A 20,479-nucleotide genomic window follows, 5' to 3' on the forward strand; every position below is an offset into this window, starting at 1 on the left:
CAAATCAATCACACGTTGCAGACAGTCTGTTTGGGGGTTTAGGATATAGAAGAAGTAACTCTGCGTGATTGGTGAGCTCTTCCTTTTAGGGGCGATTCGCAAAGTCTAGGTTAGCATCTTCGTAAAGGTATACTGGGGCTCGTTTGGTCGATCGCGGCAGCCAAGGTTTATAGGTGCAGCCTATATGCGCTTGTGACAATTGGCAATAGACCATTATCATGTTGCGGCCATCTTGATTTTTCCCATTCAAATCAACGTAATCAAAGCGAGGCTGGAAGGAAAATAGTCTGGCTCCTTTTTGCACAAAAATATTACCAGTCAGTACCGTTATTGAATACAGGACCTGGGAACATGACTGAAATATGGCAGCAGCATAAAGGTATATCCGGGAAGGATGTGGTGGGCTGGTCGGAAAACCCGAGATCCTAGAAGATATAGGAAGTCTGCGATATAATAGTTTCATGAAGTTGAATTTCTAAATTCGACTCCTGAATGTCTGGTCAACATTCCTGCTTACTATGACCTGTGATGATTTGATTACAACCATGCAAACTAGGGCAGACAGAGTAGCATCTGCTGGCCGCGCACTTTGTCATCGTAATGATGACTGTCATAAGTTACGACGGCAAGCGGCTTAGCGCATCCTTCGGGTATCGAAATATCATCAAAGGAGTTTTCGAAGCAAGTCGTGTATCTCCTCGATTCGTCGTAGTCCCAACTCGCTTCAGTCTGGGAATTAGAGACAGAAAGAAAAAAGGGAAGAAGACTCTAAGCCGACAATGATGCAGGGTGGCGGTTCGGTTTCTCATGCATCTTCTGATTTATAGTCCATATACTAATGCCTTGCTGCCGAAAACACAAACCATAAGCTTTACAAAAGTGGTTTCCTTCCAAAATCATGAAGATAAATTAAGAAGTGTAGCCCTCATTGGCCTTATTCGCGAGTCGGCCATGTTGAATTGAAAGTGAGGTAAAATCTTCATTTTTGGAACTTGCGAAGTGAAATGAAAGCAAGTACATAAATAATTGAAGTCTACTTAAATGAATAATTTAAAATCTGTTATTTAATATTCCCTAATGTTTTAAGACAGATTGTTTAAAAAAAAAATGAAAGTAAAATAAGGCTGCATAAATGGTCTGGCGCCATCCCATTCAACAGATAACAATTTGTGAAATGCATTCAGGGAACACGACAAAAATGCCTAACTCGTGAATAAGGTCCATTGGGATTAAATCTGGGGTCAATAATTAATACTATCGGAAGTCGCGTTTATATCAACCAGTCCAGGCCTTTTGACAAGACGCAAGCGTGACTTTGGAATTCAAAATCGACTGCCGAAAGGTCAGGTGAATGATCGGACTATACACAGTGTAACTGGGTGATATGACGGCACAAAATTGAGACAAAATTCGAGGCTGCTCTTTTAACAAAGACACTCTCAGTCAGGCAGTGGCGTAGCCACCGGGGGGGGGGGGCGACCGCCCCCCCCCCATGAAACCTTGTGGCCCCCCCCCCCCCCCCCACTGAGATTTTGAGTTTCTAAAAAAAATTATCATTGATCTAAATCTAAATAGTTGCGAATGATCCACATGATGACCACTGAGAAACGACCCTTCGACCGGCGACCGCGGACCAGTAAGCTGACAACCGGCGTGACATAGCACATAATGATAATCTAAAATGCGTATTAACACCCACTGCACTGCTCGCTCACACCACGGAACACGTATTTTAGATAGGTGGTCCGTGGGTCACACAGTTTCAGTCAGCGATATCATAAAAGCTAAAATAATAATAATAGACCAATTAAAATTCCCTGAAATCAGTGGCGTAGCCACGGGGGGGGGGGGGGGGCTGGGGGGGCCTGGGGGGCTACAGCCCCCCCCCCATGAAACTTTGTCGCCCCCCCCCCGTCGCGCCCCCCCCCCCCCCCCCACTGAGATTTTGAGTTTCTAAAAAAATTATCCTTGATCTACATGACGCCATGGGCGTCAATCCTGGGTGGACAGGGGGACTGTGGGGGGGGGGGGGGTTGAAGGGTGGGGGACACAATATCAAATGTCCCGCCCCCCCCCCCAGATTTTTGAACTCGTGTCTCATTTACAGGGCCCTATTATGTACTACAATGTATCTTTTGCTTAGAAAATTTTGGTTAAAGTGGTCAGAAATTGCCTCAGATAGCACCATAGAGCATTTAGAATCCAAAATTTTTCGGGGCCCTTAAAGGGCCCCCGAACCCCACGTCTATAGCTCAGAATTCTGGTAGCAAATTCAATGACTCCAACCTCGAAAACAATGTTCCAAAAATTTCGTATGCCTTTAGCTGGGAAAACTTCGAAAATTATGTTTAAATTATTATCTTTTGTGCTAAGATAATTATTGGTTAAAGTGGTAAGAAATTGCCTCAGATCACACCACAGAGTATCGAGAATCCAAAACTTTTTTCGGGGCCCTTAAGCGGGCCCCGAACCCCACGCCTATAGCTCAGAATACCGATAGCTGATTCAATGACTCCAACCTCGAAAACGATGTTCAAATAATTATCTTTTGCTAAGAAAATATTAGTTAAAGCATGGAGGAAAGTGGTAAGAAATTGCTTCAGATCACACCACAGAACATCTAGAATCCATTTTTTTTCGGGGCCCTTAAGCGGGCCCCGAACCCCCACGCCGTAAGGGCTTCGCGCTTCGCGCTTCGCGCTTCGCGCTCGCATCAGTTCTGATCAAGGTATGTCCCCCCCCCACTTTTGAGAAGCGATTGACGCCCCTACATGACGCCCCCCATGAAATGTCCCCCCCCCCTGAAAAATTCCTGGCTACGCCACTGCAGTCAGGTCGTTACAGTTGAGGTTGCACAGGTCTTTTTTTGTGATCCATCCAAATACATCCTGCCACGCAGGCCTGTCTTTTAGCAAAGTCAATGTAAAGGAACCAATCTGCACTTACCCTGAAAAATCTCCAGTCTCTGCTTTGTATCCCTTCTCGAACACCGACCTGGAGTTTGTAAGGGTTCTTCGTGTATTCGAAAACTGCAAATGATAATCGCAGTATGTACATGCGTGAGCTTAACGTTAAACAATAATAATGCACAAGGGCGTTTTGAGAGCTTGTTGGCGGTTTATACATTTAGATCTTTCACGTATTAGCCATAGGCACATTTGACTTCATATTGTTCACACCACAATCGCTTATCCCTTTGAACCTAGGCGTCATTTTGTTACTTACTTGTCAAGCTGGAATATGATCATTCACCAGCTCAATAATTATTTAATCAATTTGATGGCCAATTTAAAATGGCAAAGACACAGCTTTAAACAAAAATGGTTATTGAAATGTGGTCATTCTTAAAGTAAATGGCAATGAAACAGCACGCTTGAACAATTACGGTTAGTAACATCGCCACCGTTGGTCACATCTTGATCACGGCAGTATAGCTTAGGTTAATTTCGTCTCAAAGCCTGTTACCGATCCAACAATTCACAGTATCAAACCCATGGACAGATTTCCTGTTGCCCTATCAGGTCTAATGCATACCATATTTGAGCATCAGTGTTACTTACCTGCTAAGACCTCGTGACTATAGAGGGGCAGAATAAAAAGTGTTGACACAAATCCATAGCGTCGTTGCATTTCATATTGATGAGACTGAATCCCTGATTTGAGGAGAGAAACAAAAGTATATGAGATGTAACTTTCTTCAAGTTATAGACCTATTTCAAGTTAAACTAGGTACCACTCTAGAATAGTTACCAGATTTGCACCAGATTGGTTACTGTTTTTAGCTTCCCAGTTACTCTCCACTTGACTGATCAGCATCAGACATGAAAACAGGATTCGGAGCATTTTGGCGACTGATCAGTAGATAACAAGTCTGGCCATATGAAAACTGAGCACCTAACACCGATGTGTACCGTATAAATGCTGGGCCAGCTTGAATTTTTTATAAAGAATTACTGGCATTAATTATTTGTGATTTAAGGGCTATATCAGCGTAGCTTGTCCGTGAATACCCTGTGTTAATCTGGAAGTTACTTGTACATTCTAATACAATAATTGAAGGGAAATTGCATAATTCACTGCGATAATTATACAGAGTTATGAATTTGTTTCCTAGTCCATTGTACTTTATTGGGTTTTTTTAAAGCAAATTACCATAATCTTATTCAAAAGATTTAGTATTGCAATGATTTAGTGATTCATATCGTGGATAGCTAAACATACATGCCAATAAGAGTCTTTCGGTAAAGAAAACCCAAGGTCAGGAACATATATAAGTTACAGAATTTTAACACTGTTTTAAACTTCTGTCCATGCACGGATCACAAAAAAAGGTAAGTGTTCTTTCAGCAAAACGAAAACAATTCACACACATCCCTATGTGATTTTTTTCGTTTTGCTGATGAAAGAACATTTACCTTTTTGTGATCCTTGGAAATAACCTTAAAACGGTTTTTGTGTTCAACATTCCGTATATAACATGAAAGGTACACATACGTGTTTTGAATGATTCTTGTACTAAACGAAAGCTTATTGATTGGGCTTTGATATCCTACATTTAGAAAGTGCTACATGCAGAACTTAATTAAATAATTGGTCCTGCCATTTGTGTTTCATTTTTAATACTCACACTGTACTTGCACTGCGACAAAACAGTACGCGTGTAGGCACATTATTGTTTATGTCCCATTGGGAAATAGACCGCTCCCTCAGTCAAGCCACGCCCATGATGTTTTGCAGGCCCGGATTATCCAATAGACACAGAGTAGGCACTGTGTCTAGGGCCTACGAAAATATCCGGGGCCTACGAAAAATTCGGGAGCCTACGAAAATACCGCAATGTGCCATAAAATTAATTATAGGCCTATATATACCCGCACCCACGCTTACACAGGCATAGAAGTGGGGTACTTCCTTTGTTCTCGTGTACTAAAATTTTGAAATGTCGCACACTAATTTCAAAATGCTCTTATTTTAACCAGAATTAATTTCCTGGGCTGAAATTCGGACTTAATATCCCTTTTCTAAAACTCTTCCATTAGCGACCAATCAACCCACCTTGGAAATTCCTAGTTTTTGAGTAAAATCCATATATCTATTTCGTGAAAAACTTGTGGGTACCAAAATGGTACCCCGCAAGTCGGTGGGCATTCCTTGTGGGGTACCTTCCATTGTTCCGGTACCCCATATAAGGCAGTGTTTATACGTTCACACACACCCACACCCACAGTTTTAAAAAACGATTTCACCAACTGGCGCGGCGCCGTAAAATGTACATCTCGTAAGCATACATGACCTACGTATACAATGTACGTGTAAAGTCTGTGCTTCTGAAGCACGGTGCCAACCATGGGCGTCGATTGGTGGGGGACGGAGGGGCATGTCGTCGTCTTCAAGCTATTTTCGTCCCCGAATAAAACATTGTAAACTTCATATTTTGATTCTATAGCTCAGAACAGCTGGTTTTAAGTACTCCAAACTCGAAAATGATGATGTTCTTTTGCTAAACAAAAGTTGGTTAAAGTGGTCATAATTGTCTCAGATGTCACCACAGAGTGTCTAGAATCCAAGGGTTTTTCAGGGCTCTTAAGCGGGCCCCAACCCCACGCCGTTTAGGCTTCGCACTCGCATTAGTTCTGATCAAGAGACAGTGCCACCTCCACTTTTGAGAAGCAATTGACGCCCTTGGTGCCAACAGGCTTTTAGAGCTAGGACCCGGGTCCTGGCCTGATTTGTACAGTGCGTTGTACCTTGAATTTGGTGCCGGTGGCTAGAGCGGAGTAGGGCCTACGGAACACTGGTGCCTAGAGCCTACGAAACACCTAATCCGGGCCTGATGTTTTGACCAATCACGGTTCTGATTGCAGCACTCACTAATATAATAATAATATCCTACAGAAGTTTGCCCTACATGCACGCTTGTAAATGGTGTGCTAGTTCACTGACTTTGTCAGTAGGTTTATAAATCATTTTATTAATAATTATTACTCGGTCATATTTTTACGCCAGTGTGGAAATTGAAGACCGGGACATTTCAGACCGGGTAATTTCAAACACTGTAATATAATTTCGGGTAAGTAAATATTCTGAATCCTATAGAGAAAAAAAAACTGAAGTCACAATTTGTGCAGTACAGCTAGGTTATTCCACTGGAAACATGATGGACAATATGCATCTCACACGGAGATCGCGTGTGGGGCTATTGTGAAATGTAATCGGCAACTTTTTTTCTGACATTAGGAAGGGCTGATGCCGCTTCACAGAATCTTGTGTAGGAAGTACGCATGGCATTATGGGTATCTCATCAGCAGCGCTGCATGCTACGTCACAGGTCACGCAAAATCTATCCCATGAGAGCTCGAAGAAATCAGCCCTTCCCAGCGTCCTGTTTGCAGGAGGGGGGGGGGTACGAGCGAAGGCGCCCGACATCTGACAGCGCTTAATTGTATGACAAACTTTAATATGTAGGATATTCTGGTGTAGTATGTTTCTCGGTTCGAGTATATGCCCACCGCTGCACCTCTTGCACTTTGGGTGGCATGGGTGGCTAATTGTGCGATGTGGCCGGCAGCCATAGGCGCCTTTACGTGCCAGCGGCCCGACCACGTTGTAGCATACCAGCATAATTCAGCATACCAGCTGCGAGTAAGGATGATTAGCCTCCCAAATTATTATTATATTAACATAAAACAGTACATTGGAACTGAAGAACAAAGTACCTGGCATTTGAAGATGTTTTACCTTGAATGGCATTTAATTACTCGAAAGCTATTGCTTATTCGACAAATATAATAAAAGACGTTTACATTTGCATATTAATGCAAAAACAAAACCGACTCATAAATTATTGAGTTATTAATAAACAGCATATATACGGTACACATCGGTGCATGGTCCTCAGTTTTCACGTACAATTTGGCCAGAGCTGTTAAACTGATCAGTCGCCAAAATGCTCCGAATCCTGCTTGCATGTCTGATGCTTGTCGTCAGTAGAGTGGAGAGTAACTGGAATGCCGAAGAAAGCGATTCATCAAAAGCAAAAATGGTAACTACAGGGTGAGTCAAAAAAAGCGGAAACCAAACCCCCAAAACTATATTTCATATTTAAAAGAAAAATATGTAGCACCGAAAATAATACTGACTGGAAAGCCAATTTCATAAGCTACTTTTAGATGAAAAATGACTGAAATTGCTCAATCCGTTCAAAGAATATCACCATTTAAACACAATGACCCTTAAACCTTTTTCGTCAAAAAAAGCGATTTCTAGAATCGTCGTCCAAATTGTCTTCAAACATCACCAGCGATAAAACCTCAGTTGAAAAGTAAAAAAATATTACACAGAGTCTTTTTGAAGGCCCGTCTTTTAATAAAGTGGATTTTAAAAATAATATGTTTTGCCTAACAAGGGTCATTAATAAAGATATTGTGTACTACAGTTGTTGACAGTTGTTGAAACAAGTTTTCTTTGTTGTTCCAAATAGTCAGAATACACAATAAATTGCTCCTTTTTTTGGGACGAAACAGGTTTTAGGTTTATTGCGTTTAAATGGTGATATTATTTGAACGGATTAAATAATTTCAGTATTTTTTTCATCTAAAAGTAGCTTATGAAATTGGCTTTTCAGTCATTACTATTTTTGGTGCTTCATTTTTTTTTTTTTTTTAATATGAAACATATTTTGGGGGGTTTGGGTTCCTCTGTTTTTGACTCACCCTGTACATGTATTCTCCTGCCGCATATTGTCTAACGTATAAAGTCCCAACAAAAGAAAGTTACATTCCCTTTCTTTGATTTTCCCACCGCCAATCAGGGATTCAGTCGCATCAATATGACATGCAACGACGCTGAGGATGTGTGTCAACACTGTGTCATAATTCCCCTCTTTGGACAGGAATTCTTAACAGGTACGTAACTCATAGAGACGTTAATCCAGCCTCGGGCAACATAAATCTGTCCGTGTAACGGGTGAGTACAACAAAATGAAACCAAAATGGCAGAACCAATTTTTGAATGAAGTTCAAGTTGCCTGTAGCACATTCAAAATCTAGGATATGAAAACCCAATCAATAAGCTTTCATTTAAAATAAGAATCATTGAAATCACTCGTGTAATTTTTCGAGGTTTTTTTTTTCAAGAGTTTTGAATACAAACACCGTTTAAAAGTTCTGTCCATGGATCACAAAAAAAGGTAACACCGGTGTTCTTTCAGCAAACGAACACAATTTTTACAGGGATGCATGTGAATTGTTTTGGTTTTGCTGGAAGAATGCTTAACTTTTTTGTGATCCGTGGACAGAACTTTAAAACGGTGTTTGTGTTCCGAATTCTGTAACGTGAAAAGTACATGAGATTTTAATTATTCTTGTACTAACAGAAAGTTTATTGATTGGGCTTTCATATCCTAGATTTTAAAAGTGCTACAAGCAAAACTGCATTAAAAAATTGGTCCTGCCATTTGGGTTTCGTTTTTTTTCTAGTCACCCTGTAGAGTGATTTTAAAAAAATCCACTAAAGGTAACAGGCCAGAACAAAGTATGCGCAAAGGTACTAAGCATGAACATGCAGTTGTGCGATAATGAAATAAACAATATTTTAGCTGGATTGAATTTTGTATTTTCGAGCAATTTTAAACATTAATTTCGAACGATTACAGTACAAGCTCTCAATATAACAAATTGATCATTCTTGCAATATTGTCCTCCGAAAGAAAGGAAATAAAATAAAACAAAAAGTTATGTGGCGATGGCCAAGTCTTCAGGAGTCGGACTTCCATATAGAACTCTTCCGGGACTCGGTACACCACACCTCCTTCCCTGTCCATCCATGTACCTCGAAAGTCAGGCACCATAAAGGGGGAAAACGAGGTGGCACCCTAAGCCTTGCTGCCGAGTCAGCAAAAGAACCCCGTACCTATACGCAGATGCCAACCTGGACTTCGCAGACAGTCCCAACTTGTGAGTCAGCTTACCGACCGACCGAGCTAACTGCAGTTGGTAAATGACGACGGGAAATTAACACTCTTAAATGACAGAACCGCGGGCATCGAAAACCAAAAAAATGACACCAAGCAGGTTCGAACCCCTAACCCTGGGTCCGTTGTCTGACAGCTTAACAACTAGGCTGTTTCAGTAAGTACTTTTCTCTTTGCGTATAAAAACATAATCGTTATTTCCGCAGTGGGAGGGTTACTTTGTGTTTCATAGCTGCACGAAAGATGCATCGGCATCGTGCTATATACATGAATGCTGTTACGTAACTCTTTTCTGCAATCATTCTTATGTACAGTTGACTATTCAGTCACTACGAGCAATTAACCTTACCAAGCTCGTTCTTATTCTGTCTCATCAATTATTATTTCGCGTCGCGTGTCTTTTGGCTGGCACTGACATGTCACTATGATTGAGAGAAATTCTAGCAAGTTTCCCCAACCTAATTATATTTATATCAAACTACTAACCCGTTTACAAATTTTTACAAGGGATTTTTGGTAGTCTGATTCTATTTCAGTCCCTTAGCTAGCTTGGGAAACTTCATCTTTTCTTGTACTTACGCTTAGTCTAGGGAATGATGCCATTATAATACAATGTCACATTAACGTCAGTCGGTGGCATGATTAATCGTGACCACGCGGGGGCAATGACGGCCAGTGGCGTATATCTGTGCTTGCGAGTGGTGGGGGGATGGGGGATGACCAAAATCATAACATTCGGGCTATTCACAACGCAATGCGCCACCAAATGTTTGCCATGGAGAGTCAGTTTTTGGAATTACGGTCGACAAAACAAAGCCGATTTGAATGAGTGTCATATAAGGCCAAAAAAGTATCCGGTTTCTGGTATAGAGCTTGCCCAAAAAGTGGTGCGGCGACGCGGCTTTTTTACCTGATTTTTTTTTGCTTCAAATGTCGGTTGATGACTGCAAAATGGTGCCCGACTAAACTTAGTGCAAATGGGAGTCCAGAGAGGCCACATTAAGCTTATTCTCTATCGTAACCCCATCTAAAAACACGTTAAAATTGTGCAGCAGCAGGATTCCAGTCAAACCAGTGAGTTTGGCGGTTTTGAGACATCATCTTTCATTGAAAAAAAAACGTTTTCATTTTGCCGACGCGCATGGCTACGGCGACGTGCGTGCATACCAGAAACTGGAGACCTTTTTTGGCCTTAAGTTACTTAAGCTAAGTGGTTATAAATTCGGGTATAGCGTTCTGCCGCCTTACTAAAAACACCATATTGGTACATAAGAAAAAAAAGGCAAATTTATACTTGAATCATACGCTTACAAAACTACTGACCGGAAAAACTAATAATTTCAAATGTCCCGCGCTGCGAATTTGTCGACCATCTCCCACACCCACAATGCACTAGGAAAAACTAACTTTCCGTGGCAAACTCTTGGTGGCACATGAAACGCCCGAATTGCCCGGCCGTGAGCTTTCGAAAGGGGGGGGGGGCTGGACACCACATTATACTGGGATGCTCGTTATCAATTATGTATACTCGCGCTTACATTTTTGAAAGCTTTTTGTACTTTGTTTCTCCACTTTCCAGTACTATTGAATACATTTTAGTTGCTTGGACGTGCGGAAAATACCTCAAAATCCTCATTGTTTCCTCATCAGGAAAAAAGTGGGGAATGATTCAATAGCCCATCCCCGCGGTCAAAAAGTGTGGGGGTATCACCCCACCCACACCCCGGGAATTACGCCCCTGATGATGGCGCACTGAGCCAATTCAACGAGCCTGCCACTCGCATGGTCTTTTTTTCGTGTCCGGGTTGCCATACGCCTTGACTCAAGTCTATGGTCATAAAAAGGCATTTGAGATGAAACAAAGCAAATCCATGAACCTTTGGCGACTGAACGATCTAAATTGGGATCGCATTGTGTGCTTAACAAGCGAGTATAATTTTTACTAACACCTGTGTTTTCGAGGGATGGTTTTCCATCTCGAGAAGATTCACAATCTTGTTAATGCGCGAACCGGAAAATGTCCCTGTCTCAAAAACTACATAATAAAAATATGTGGCTATAGATATTGGGAGTGGGGGTACAAAGACGGATCCAGAGCGCACTTTTGTTGGGGGGGGGGGGGGCTGTATAATTCAAACAAGCCAGGCCAAACTGGTATTGGTCCTAGCTCTAAAAGCCTGTTGGCTCCAATTCTCGAGGGCGTCTTATGTTTCTCAAAGTGGGGGTGGTACATAAAACATGTGTATCTTGATCGGTACTACACTGCAAAAACTATGGTGTTAAATTTACACCATTAGTATCTATATAGGACCATCTGGTGTTAAATTTTACTGGTGTTGTCACATATAAATACCGAATGGTGTTAAATTAACACTACAGTTTTTGCAGAGTAATTGTGCGAGTGAGAAGCCTAAACGGCGCGGGGTTCGGGGCCCGCTTAAGGGCCCCTGAAAAAAATGGATTCTAGGCGCCCTATGGTGCGATCCGAGGCAATTTCTGACGACTGCATTTTGGCACAAGATCATCATTTAAACATCTTTTTCGAGTTTGGAGTCATTAAATCAGCTGTTCCGAGCTATAGAATCAAATTTAGGTTACATATTTTTATTCAGGGACGCAAATCGTTGGGGAACGATATCAGTCACCCCGTTCCCCACCATTGACGCCCATGGTTGGCACCGTGCTTCTGAACGACAGCCTTTACACGTACATTTTATACGTAGGGCCAACGCATACATGCTGTACAGCGTCAGTTGGTGAAATCGAAAATTCCGAGAGAGACCCTTAAACTTTCTTAAAACTTTTATCTGCGCGTGTGGGTGTGTGTGGGAAGGCCTATATGTTTTATGGCACACTGCGGTATTTTCGTAGGCCGTCCCCAAATTTTTCGTAGGACCCCAAATTTTTCGTAGGCCCTATGCTATGCACAGTGCCTACTGTGCCTGTTAAGTAATCCGGGCCTGGTAACCCGGATATATTGCCACCAACGTTTATAGAAGCCGTATTGCAAGATTTCTGTAAAATAAAACTTTTATCTGCGCGTGTGGGTGTGTGTGGGAAGGCCTATATGTTTTATGGCACACTGCGGTATTTTCGTAGGCCGTCCCCAAATTTTTCGTAGGCCCCCACATTTTTCGTAGGCCCTATGCTATGCACAGTGCCTACTGTGCCTGTTAAGTAATCCGGGCCTGGTAACCCGGATATATTGCCACCAACGTTTATAGAAGCCGTATTGCAAGATTTCTGTAAAATAAAGCCCATGTAAATATTGCGGTTGTTCTTTGCAGTTGTCGAATACACGAAGGACCCTTACCAACTCGAGGTCAGTGTCCAAGAAGGAAGACAATCCAGAGACTGGACCTTTTCTCAAGGTAAGTGCGCATTGGTTCCTTTACACTGGGTTTATTGGGGAATCGATGTGTTAGCAAGTTCGCGGCTACTGGAAGGACCCATTGCTTTGCAAACACAACAGCCTCGTTTTTATTTCAACTGGGCGGTATCCTTATATTACATTTTTTGGATTGCTTTTGGTCTGGTTCCTCCCCCTCAACCTTAATGCCTAGGGCGGCCCTGCCAGTAGCACTTAGACTTCCGACGACACCGCTCTTTGGATTGGGTCGTATAGTCCGACGCCTCATATAGGTCCGACGCCTCATAAGTCCGAAATTTCGGACTTATGAGGCATAAATTCCGCTCATAGGTCCGACGCCTCATAAGTCCGAAATTTCGGACTTGTGAGGCATAAATTCCGCTCATAGGTCCGACGCCTCATAAGTCCGACAATGGACAAACGCTGTTTCGGACTTATGAGGCGTCGGAGCTATGAGGCGTCAGACCTATGAGGCGGAATAAATAAATTGTTTGCCTCATAAGTCCGACGATTCATGAGTCCGAAATTTCGGACTTATGAGGCGTCGGACCTATGAGGCGTTGGACTTAGTATGTATGAGCGGACCCCTTTGCATCCAGGGGACACACAAACCCTTCCAGAATGACAAAGTTGCAATCCTCAGAAGAATTGGAATATGGACTACTTAGAAAATGAAACTGGAATCGCTCTAGGAAAAATCGCGCCCATGCATTATGGGCATACTATTGACATTAATTCGCTGGCTAATTGTTAACCAACTTCTTTCTTTTCTCTGTAATCTCCAGACGACCTAGCTGGAAAGTATCGGTGGTGCGAATCCGCCTACTCCGAAGCCAGTTGGGACTACGACCACTCATGGAGATACACCATTTGCTACGAAAACATCTTTGATGATATCTCCGTACCCGAAGATTGCGCTAAGCCTCTTGCCGTCGTAACGCATGAAAGTCACTATTACGACGACGAAGTACGCGGCCAGCAGATGCTGTTTTGCCTGCCCTAGTTTGCATGGTTGTAATCAATGATTAAGTCATCACAAGTCATAGCAAGCAATTGTGCGGTAGACAAAACATACTGGAGTCGAATTTATTAATTCAACTTGAATTATTGCCGACTTCCGTGGGACCCTTTTTTGTTTTTGGGTTTCCCGGCCCACACAAATTCTACCATTGCCGATTGTCTGTTCACCTAACCCGAAGGCCACAACATAGGCGACACATATTATATATAAGCCTTGGCAAGGGCGGAACCAGGGGGCCCCAAACAAAACATTTTTTTTTAAGTGGCGTCGCATCAAAGGCAGGCACTGCGTACACCACCATCTATTCCTCCTAAAGATTTAGTTAAAGTGGTTAGAAATAGCCTCAGATTGCACCACAGAGCATCTAGAATCCAATTTTTTTTTGGGCCCTTAATAAGCGGGCCCCGAAACCCACGCCGCCTTTTTTGGGAGACACTTTTTGGAAGACCAAAATTTGTTTGGCGCCCCCCCCCCCAAAAAAAATTGTGTTCTGGATCCGCCCTTGAGCGTTGGTTGCTAAGATCAGCAAAAATCAGCCCCGTTTCTAGTATAAGGCCAAAAAAGTCTCCGGTTTCTTGTATGGAGCTTGCCCAAAAAGTGGTGCGGCGATGCGGCTTTTTTTTTTACCTATTTTTTTTTGCTTCTAATGTCGGTTGATGCTGCAAAATGGTGCCCGACTAAACTTAGTGCAAATATATGGGAGTCCAGTCAGTCCACAGAGGCCACATAAAGCTTATTCTCTATCATAACTCCATCTAAAAACACGTTAAAATTGTGCTGCAGCAGGATTCCAGTCAAACCAGTGAGTTTGGCGGTTTTGAGACATCATCTTTTATTGAAAAAAAAAAATCTTTTTGCCGACGCGCATGGCTACGGCGACGCGCGCGCATACCAGAAACCAGAGACTTTTTTTGTTTGGCCTATCGAAGACGTTAACCTGGACTTTGCAGATAGTCGATTCCAAACTGGCCAAACTTATGTTCAACCCTTAAGTTTGATAAAGCATAGCGCTTGTTACAAAGATAATTTGAAAATATTCCAAAAACTTCCGTTTACTAATAACCGAACAGGCTGTCTGCGACTTGTGATTTGACTTGTGATCGGCTTTTGACTGGATTACGACTCTGCTCGTTTGACATATTTGGCCCCATCAGGGTCATATTTGGCGAATTATAAAGGGGCCATACTTTTATTACTATTGCTTAAGTGGGATAGTTTGGGGAATTAAAGTGCAAATTATAGGCTACGTTATGAAACAATAGTGTGATACCAATTTCCGTGCTACATAAGTATGGGAGATTTAACAAACGTTTGGTTTTTTGTCTTTTGTTTCATGTAGTTATTTCGATACTCATTTCCACTTAATGGATAATAGATAATCCGCATATTGGATGGATTCAGAGATGTTCATTACAGCATATACACTGGCGCAGAGGCGGCGGAAAATGGGGGGGGGGTTATGGGGGCATTCCCCCCCCCAGATTTTCCCAGGCCAACAAAAGTGCCCCTCTTACAGTTACAAATGTGCCCCCTCGAAATGAAAACAAAACTGCCCCTCAAACGTACAGGTATGAAAGCATATGATCGCGCTACAAATGCATTTGTTTTCTCTCTTGTAATGCAAAACTTCCCCTCAAAACAGAAGTACCCCTCTCGCATTAACAAGATTGTGCACCTAGCTCTAGATGGAAAACTACCCCTCGAAAGCACAAATACCGCTCTCGAAATAATAAACTTGTGCCCCTCTCGAGAAGGAAAATGTACCATCAAAAACAATAGTGCTCCTCTCGCTATAACTTCTCGAGATGGAAAACTGCCATTCGAAAGCATAGTGCCCCGCTCGCGACATTAAAATTGTGGCCCCTCTCAAGATTGAAAATTGGCCCCTAAAAACAGTACTGCTCTTCACGTGAAGAAAATTGTCACTAAACTGGCCATCAAAAGCAGCAGTGCCCCTCTCGCGAAAAAAAAATGATCTCTTTACATAACTAGGTAAATAAAAACACAAAGGAAAACAACAAAAAATAAACCAGCACATACCGATATATAGAATTAGAGTAGATAAGATACATATTGTGATTAATCATTTATACGTATTGGGTTCTAATTTTAAAGCAACGTCCTTAAGAGAAATGTTACAATTTTTTTCTTCTTTATTGAAGCATAATTACGATGGACGTTTTTCTTTCACATCGTCATTGGTGTTTCCCATCATGTTGCTTGGTTGTATTCTATTTAATATATTTAATTTAATATTTAATTTCAAACTAATTCATCAAATTAAAACGAACTCACCATTTAAAATTAATAAACGTTTATTAATACATACAATTATACTTTGGTGGAGGTCAAACTCGATGTGCACCAAAATGTTAAATAAATATTGGTGTTCTCTAACTCGTCCGTCAGATTATCCATCATTTTGTCATTCTTAAAGTTTTAGTCACATAGAATGTGCCGCTATTTTACATTCACATGTAGTGTGTCTCTCGTTAATGTGGCCCCTGTTGAAGCGAAATGCATTTACCTGAATTGTGCTATACATTAAAATAATTAGGAACGTGAAGAACGTCCTCAAATTACCCGTTGTACTGCATTATCTGACAGAACGGTTAATCATAGAAGAGTTTGTATGACAACCCAATGCATATTGGAGGTAAATTAGCAGCGACTACGGTTTAAATCATGATTGGTGTGTGTGGGGACAGCTTCCTTCGGAAACCGCGCCAAATATGTCCATTTAACATGAGCAGATCTGGAATGTTCTCAAAGGGGTTCAGCTGCCGGTCTGCTTAAGGAAACACTAGTCTAAGAAAATCTAGAAAATACGTATAGTTTTTGTTTGTGGAGCAAACAGGATCGCGCACGGCAGCCTCGGTAATGGGAACCAACATGGCGCACAGCGAGATCGTACCCATGGGGAACGAGGTTGCCACAGACCTTGAGGTTCTAGGGGTGATGCCTGGTCCAGTCCGACCAAATTAATAGCTCGTTGTTGGATCCTATCAAGAAGGGGGGAGCAGTCTGAAGCACTAGCTCAGATATGACTGCATGTATTCCTACTGCAAAATGGTAATAACGTTTACCACTATATAACGTGAAGTTTGTGTGGTGATGAGCTTCGATTTTCACTGAATTCGAAGGCATCACAGCACTTATCAAAAAACACGATCAAGGCGCCTACACCAAGCACGGACAAATAGTTCGAAGTCTGAGAGAAATAACTAGTGAAGTTAACGGGATTTCAACTCTCTTTTCAAGATGTCCAGGGATGTTATTTCACGACTGTCTAGTCAGGACAGGGAGCCTTTATTCAAAAACGGCAGGTGCTGCCTTGGCGAAGGCACGCTGACCAGAGCAGAGAGTTCTACTAATCCGTTTCCATGTGTCCACATCTGGAGGTTTACTGAACTGAAAGATACTGTACATTAAAATTCAATAATTAAAGATCAACTGCATAATCCACTTTGATGATTATGCAGATAAGTGCATAATTACATGAATTTGTTGCCTTACGAGTAGGCCCTGCAGTTAATTTAACACAAATTACCATACTTTTATTCAATACACTTGTTATTGAATAGTTAAGTGATCCATATGGTGTTTCGCTGACCACAGTTCAATAGGCCTGGGACCTAATGACGTCACGCTTTCTTTACATGTGCGCTTTCCTATGCGTCAGACGGTCCCTACTTTGTCTGGCGTCCCGACTTCGCTCCCATAGGAAATAAGCGCATATGCAAACAAAGCCATAACGTCATTAGGACTTGGTCTATTAACCGATAGGTTTAGGTTAAGTCAGAGGTAACTGCTTGATAGTCGAATTCAATACGAAATCGTTTTTTAACATCACAAATACTAAATCTAAACGTCTTTTATTTGTCGAACAAGCAATGACTGTCTTGAGTACCACTTAAATGCATCGTGCAAGGTATAGAGGCATAAATATTCAAATGCCAAAGAGTAATTAGTGTTTATACCTGGAATGCACTTTTGATGTTAAGTTCATGAAGTGCAGCGATTTGAGGTATAACAAAACACAGTATGTCAGAACGTATACTTAAAGTTAGACAAAATGCCGCACGAGAGTAGTTACCATTTTTGCTTTCGATGGATCGCTGTTTTCAGCATTTCAGTTACTCTCCATTCAACTGATAAGCATCGGACATAAAAGCAGATTTCAGGGCATTGTGGCGACTGGTCAGTTTGTAGTATGTCTGGCTATGAAATTGAGCACGAACACCATGTGTACCGTATAGTTAACGCGGTGCCACCTTGATTTTGGTAAGTGGTTTTAGGGCTTTATCGTTGGAATTCCTCGGTTCCCTGTGTCAATCTGGAGGCTACTGGACACTCTAAAGCAATAATTAAAGGTCAATTGCATAATTTCACTACAATAATTATGCAGACTTGTGAATTTCATTTCCATACGGAGTACTGTCAAATTACCTAATTGTATTCAAAGGATTTATCATTGGAATGATTAAAGTGAACCATACTTGAACGAAAGGTTGGTCTTGAAGAGATCACTAATTTCATAGTAAGGTAACGATTGATTTGCAAGCCATATATAATACCAAAGGTTTGACTTTAAAACGCTGAGGGCTCGAAACAAATCACAACTCGCCTCATCCCCCATTTTACATTCAACAATAATAAATCTTCTAATAATTAACTCGAAGAAGTAAGTCCTTTGACAGCATTCACTCTGGGTATATTGAATGTTATATTCCACCGATAGTGTTCTTCCCTCTGAGCAAAGTGTACAAAGGTGCTGAAGTATTATCCGGCAGCGGTTTGGATATAACATGGATATATTGTGCGTTATTCAACCAAAGCAGAGCAATATGTACGCCATACAGTTATACAAGAATCCAAACGGCCGAAAAACTACACCGAAGGCAGCATACCATCATGAAACAGTTATAGTGTAGTGACAGTAATAACTCCACGATATATATGTATTTTAACGATGACTGAATTTTAACGATGACTGAACGCTAACATTATAACATTACGCAAAAGAAAGAAACGGAAGACCAAACTTCCTTTAACAATGAACACTACGTATATAGGCTATCATGCATAATCGTTTAAAAAGCTCGTGAAAAGACTCACAGTAAAATATGATTGGATGTGGCATCGTGCCCAGGTATCAGTTGGGTCCTCTTGTCAGTCTGACCACCGAGAGTGAGGCAATAATGTTCATGTTGACCTTTTGTGTGTTCAAAGGTGGACACTCGCAATTAATTTTCGGATAGTTTGGTAGACACCATGGGTATAAACCGTACAACTGAATCTTTTGAAATTCCGTCTGAATAGGCGTTCAACGGTCATTTGAAAACGTTCCTCGCGCAATATGAATGGATAACAAAACTTGGGGGAATGATAGCAGTACATTTTCTGTGACTGATACTTTAAGAATGACAAAATGGCGCCGACGGGCGAGTATTGAGAACACCAATATTTATTACAAGGTCCATAGGACTTTACAAATTACCTTGTTATAACAGGTACCTTGTATTAACAATATTGGAAAAACAAAGGAAAACAAAGAAAAACAAAGACTTATTACCAGGGTTCGACTGTACACATCGAGTTTGACCTCCGAAGAAGTGTAACTGTATATATTAATAAAAAAAATTAAAGGTCTATTAATTTTTATTGATGAATTAATTACATTTAATGAATTAATTTTAATTTGACAAGTTAATTTTAAATTCACGAATTAATTTAGATTTGATGAATTAATTTTAACTGATGAATTTCAATTTTAAAATTTACAAGAATAGATGCAATATGATGACAAACATATAAATAACGATGATTGTGAAAGAAAGAACTTCATGGTAACTATGCTTCAACAATTAAAGGAAACAAGAATTTGTACCAATTCTTTTGAGGACGTTGCATGAAAAAATAGTATCCAATACGTATATGTTATTAGTATCGTTTCGGTTTGCGGTAACACCATGTGGTAATAACTACTGCTTAGAAGATATTAGTTCTGAAAAGAACTTGTCCTGCTTATTATCAACTTCGCTAAGTAGTTTTTTTGTTCTGATAAGAACAGTCCTGCTGTAAGTTCTAAACGAACTTGTCTTTGGTCTCAACGTTTCGACTAGCCTGCTCTAGTCATCGTCAGATTTCATAGATGGAATAGACTTGACGATGACTAGAGCAGGCTAGTCGAAACGTTGAGACCAAAGACAAGTTCGTTTAGAACTTACAGCAGGACTGTTCTTATCAGAACAAAAAACTACTTAGCGAAGTTGATAATAAGCAGGACAAGTTCTTTTCAGAACTAAATATCTTCTAAGCAGTAGTTATTACCACATGGTGTTACCGCAAACCGAAACGATACCGATGCTCCACCATGCAAAGCCTCAAATCTTATATATGTTATAAGTAACAATATATATCTAAGCTACTCTCATGTAAAATACCGGTGCGTGCTGGTGTATACAGTGTAAGTTGTATACAGAACTTTATATAGAACTATTTTAAAAATAAATGTAGGCCTACTGAAATTAAATGAATAGACTTGTTAATAAGATGGAATTTAATAGATGGAATAGACTTGTGTATCGGTACATACGTCATTATGCTGTAATGAACATCTCTGAACCCATCCAACGTGCTGATTATCTTTCATCCACCCACAATGATGTGAAATACCGAAATAACTACATGGAAATCGTACTAAATACAACAGCAAAAGTTTGACAACTTATTTTAAAGTACATGTATAGCCTAATCGTTTTCATAACGTCTGTACACTTTAATTCCCAAAACTTGCCCACTTATGCAATTATAATAATAATAATAATAATAAGACCATTATCATGTTGTGGCCATCTCGATTTTGTCCCATTCAAATCAACCAAAAGCGAGGCTGGAAGGGGAAAATAGGCTGGTTCCTTTTTGCACATAAAACGTTATCAGTCAGTACTGTTATTGGATACAGGGAACATGACTGAAATGGTGGCAGCATGATAAAGGTCTATAGTATGGCCCCTTCATAACTCGGCAAATGTGACGTGTCTATCTGCTGGGGCTGAACGTTTCAAACAGCAGAGTCGTAATCTATAGTCAATCACAAGTCAATCACACGTTG

The 20,479-nt window shown here is 41.0% G+C and overlaps 1 protein-coding gene across 1 annotated transcript; it reads left to right on the forward strand.

The window, feature by feature from the left end:
- Positions 1-6,881: 6,881 nt before the first annotated feature.
- LOC119722588 lies at positions 6,882-13,439 on the forward strand. The gene is made up of 4 exons (XM_038192769.1): positions 6,882-7,042; positions 7,811-7,904; positions 12,259-12,342; positions 13,127-13,439. The coding sequence occupies exons 1-4, from the start codon at positions 6,947-6,949 to the stop codon at positions 13,342-13,344; spliced, it is 492 nt and encodes a 163-aa protein (XP_038048697.1). The 5' UTR covers positions 6,882-6,946; the 3' UTR covers positions 13,345-13,439.
- The last annotated feature ends 7,040 nt before the right edge of the window (positions 13,440-20,479 follow it).

The sequence above is a fragment of the Patiria miniata genome, unplaced genomic scaffold, assembly GCF_015706575.1.
Source record: "Patiria miniata isolate m_02_andy unplaced genomic scaffold, ASM1570657v1 HiC_scaffold_16, whole genome shotgun sequence".
NCBI classification, from domain to species: Eukaryota; Metazoa; Echinodermata; class Asteroidea; order Valvatida; family Asterinidae; genus Patiria; species Patiria miniata.

What these genes read in the sequence shown, in the direction of transcription:
- LOC119722588 (XM_038192769.1), top strand. Translation starts at nt 6,947, where the DNA reads ATGCTCCGAATCCTGCTTGCATGTCTGATGCTTGTCGTCAGTAGAGTG. An exon ending in ATTCATCAAAAGCAAAAATG is followed by an intron (nt 7,043 to 7,810) that starts GTAACTACAGGG and finishes ACCGCCAATCAG; the next exon opens with GGATTCAGTCGCATCAATAT. An exon ending in TGGACAGGAATTCTTAACAG is followed by an intron (nt 7,905 to 12,258) that starts GTACGTAACTCA and finishes TGTTCTTTGCAG; the next exon opens with TTGTCGAATACACGAAGGAC.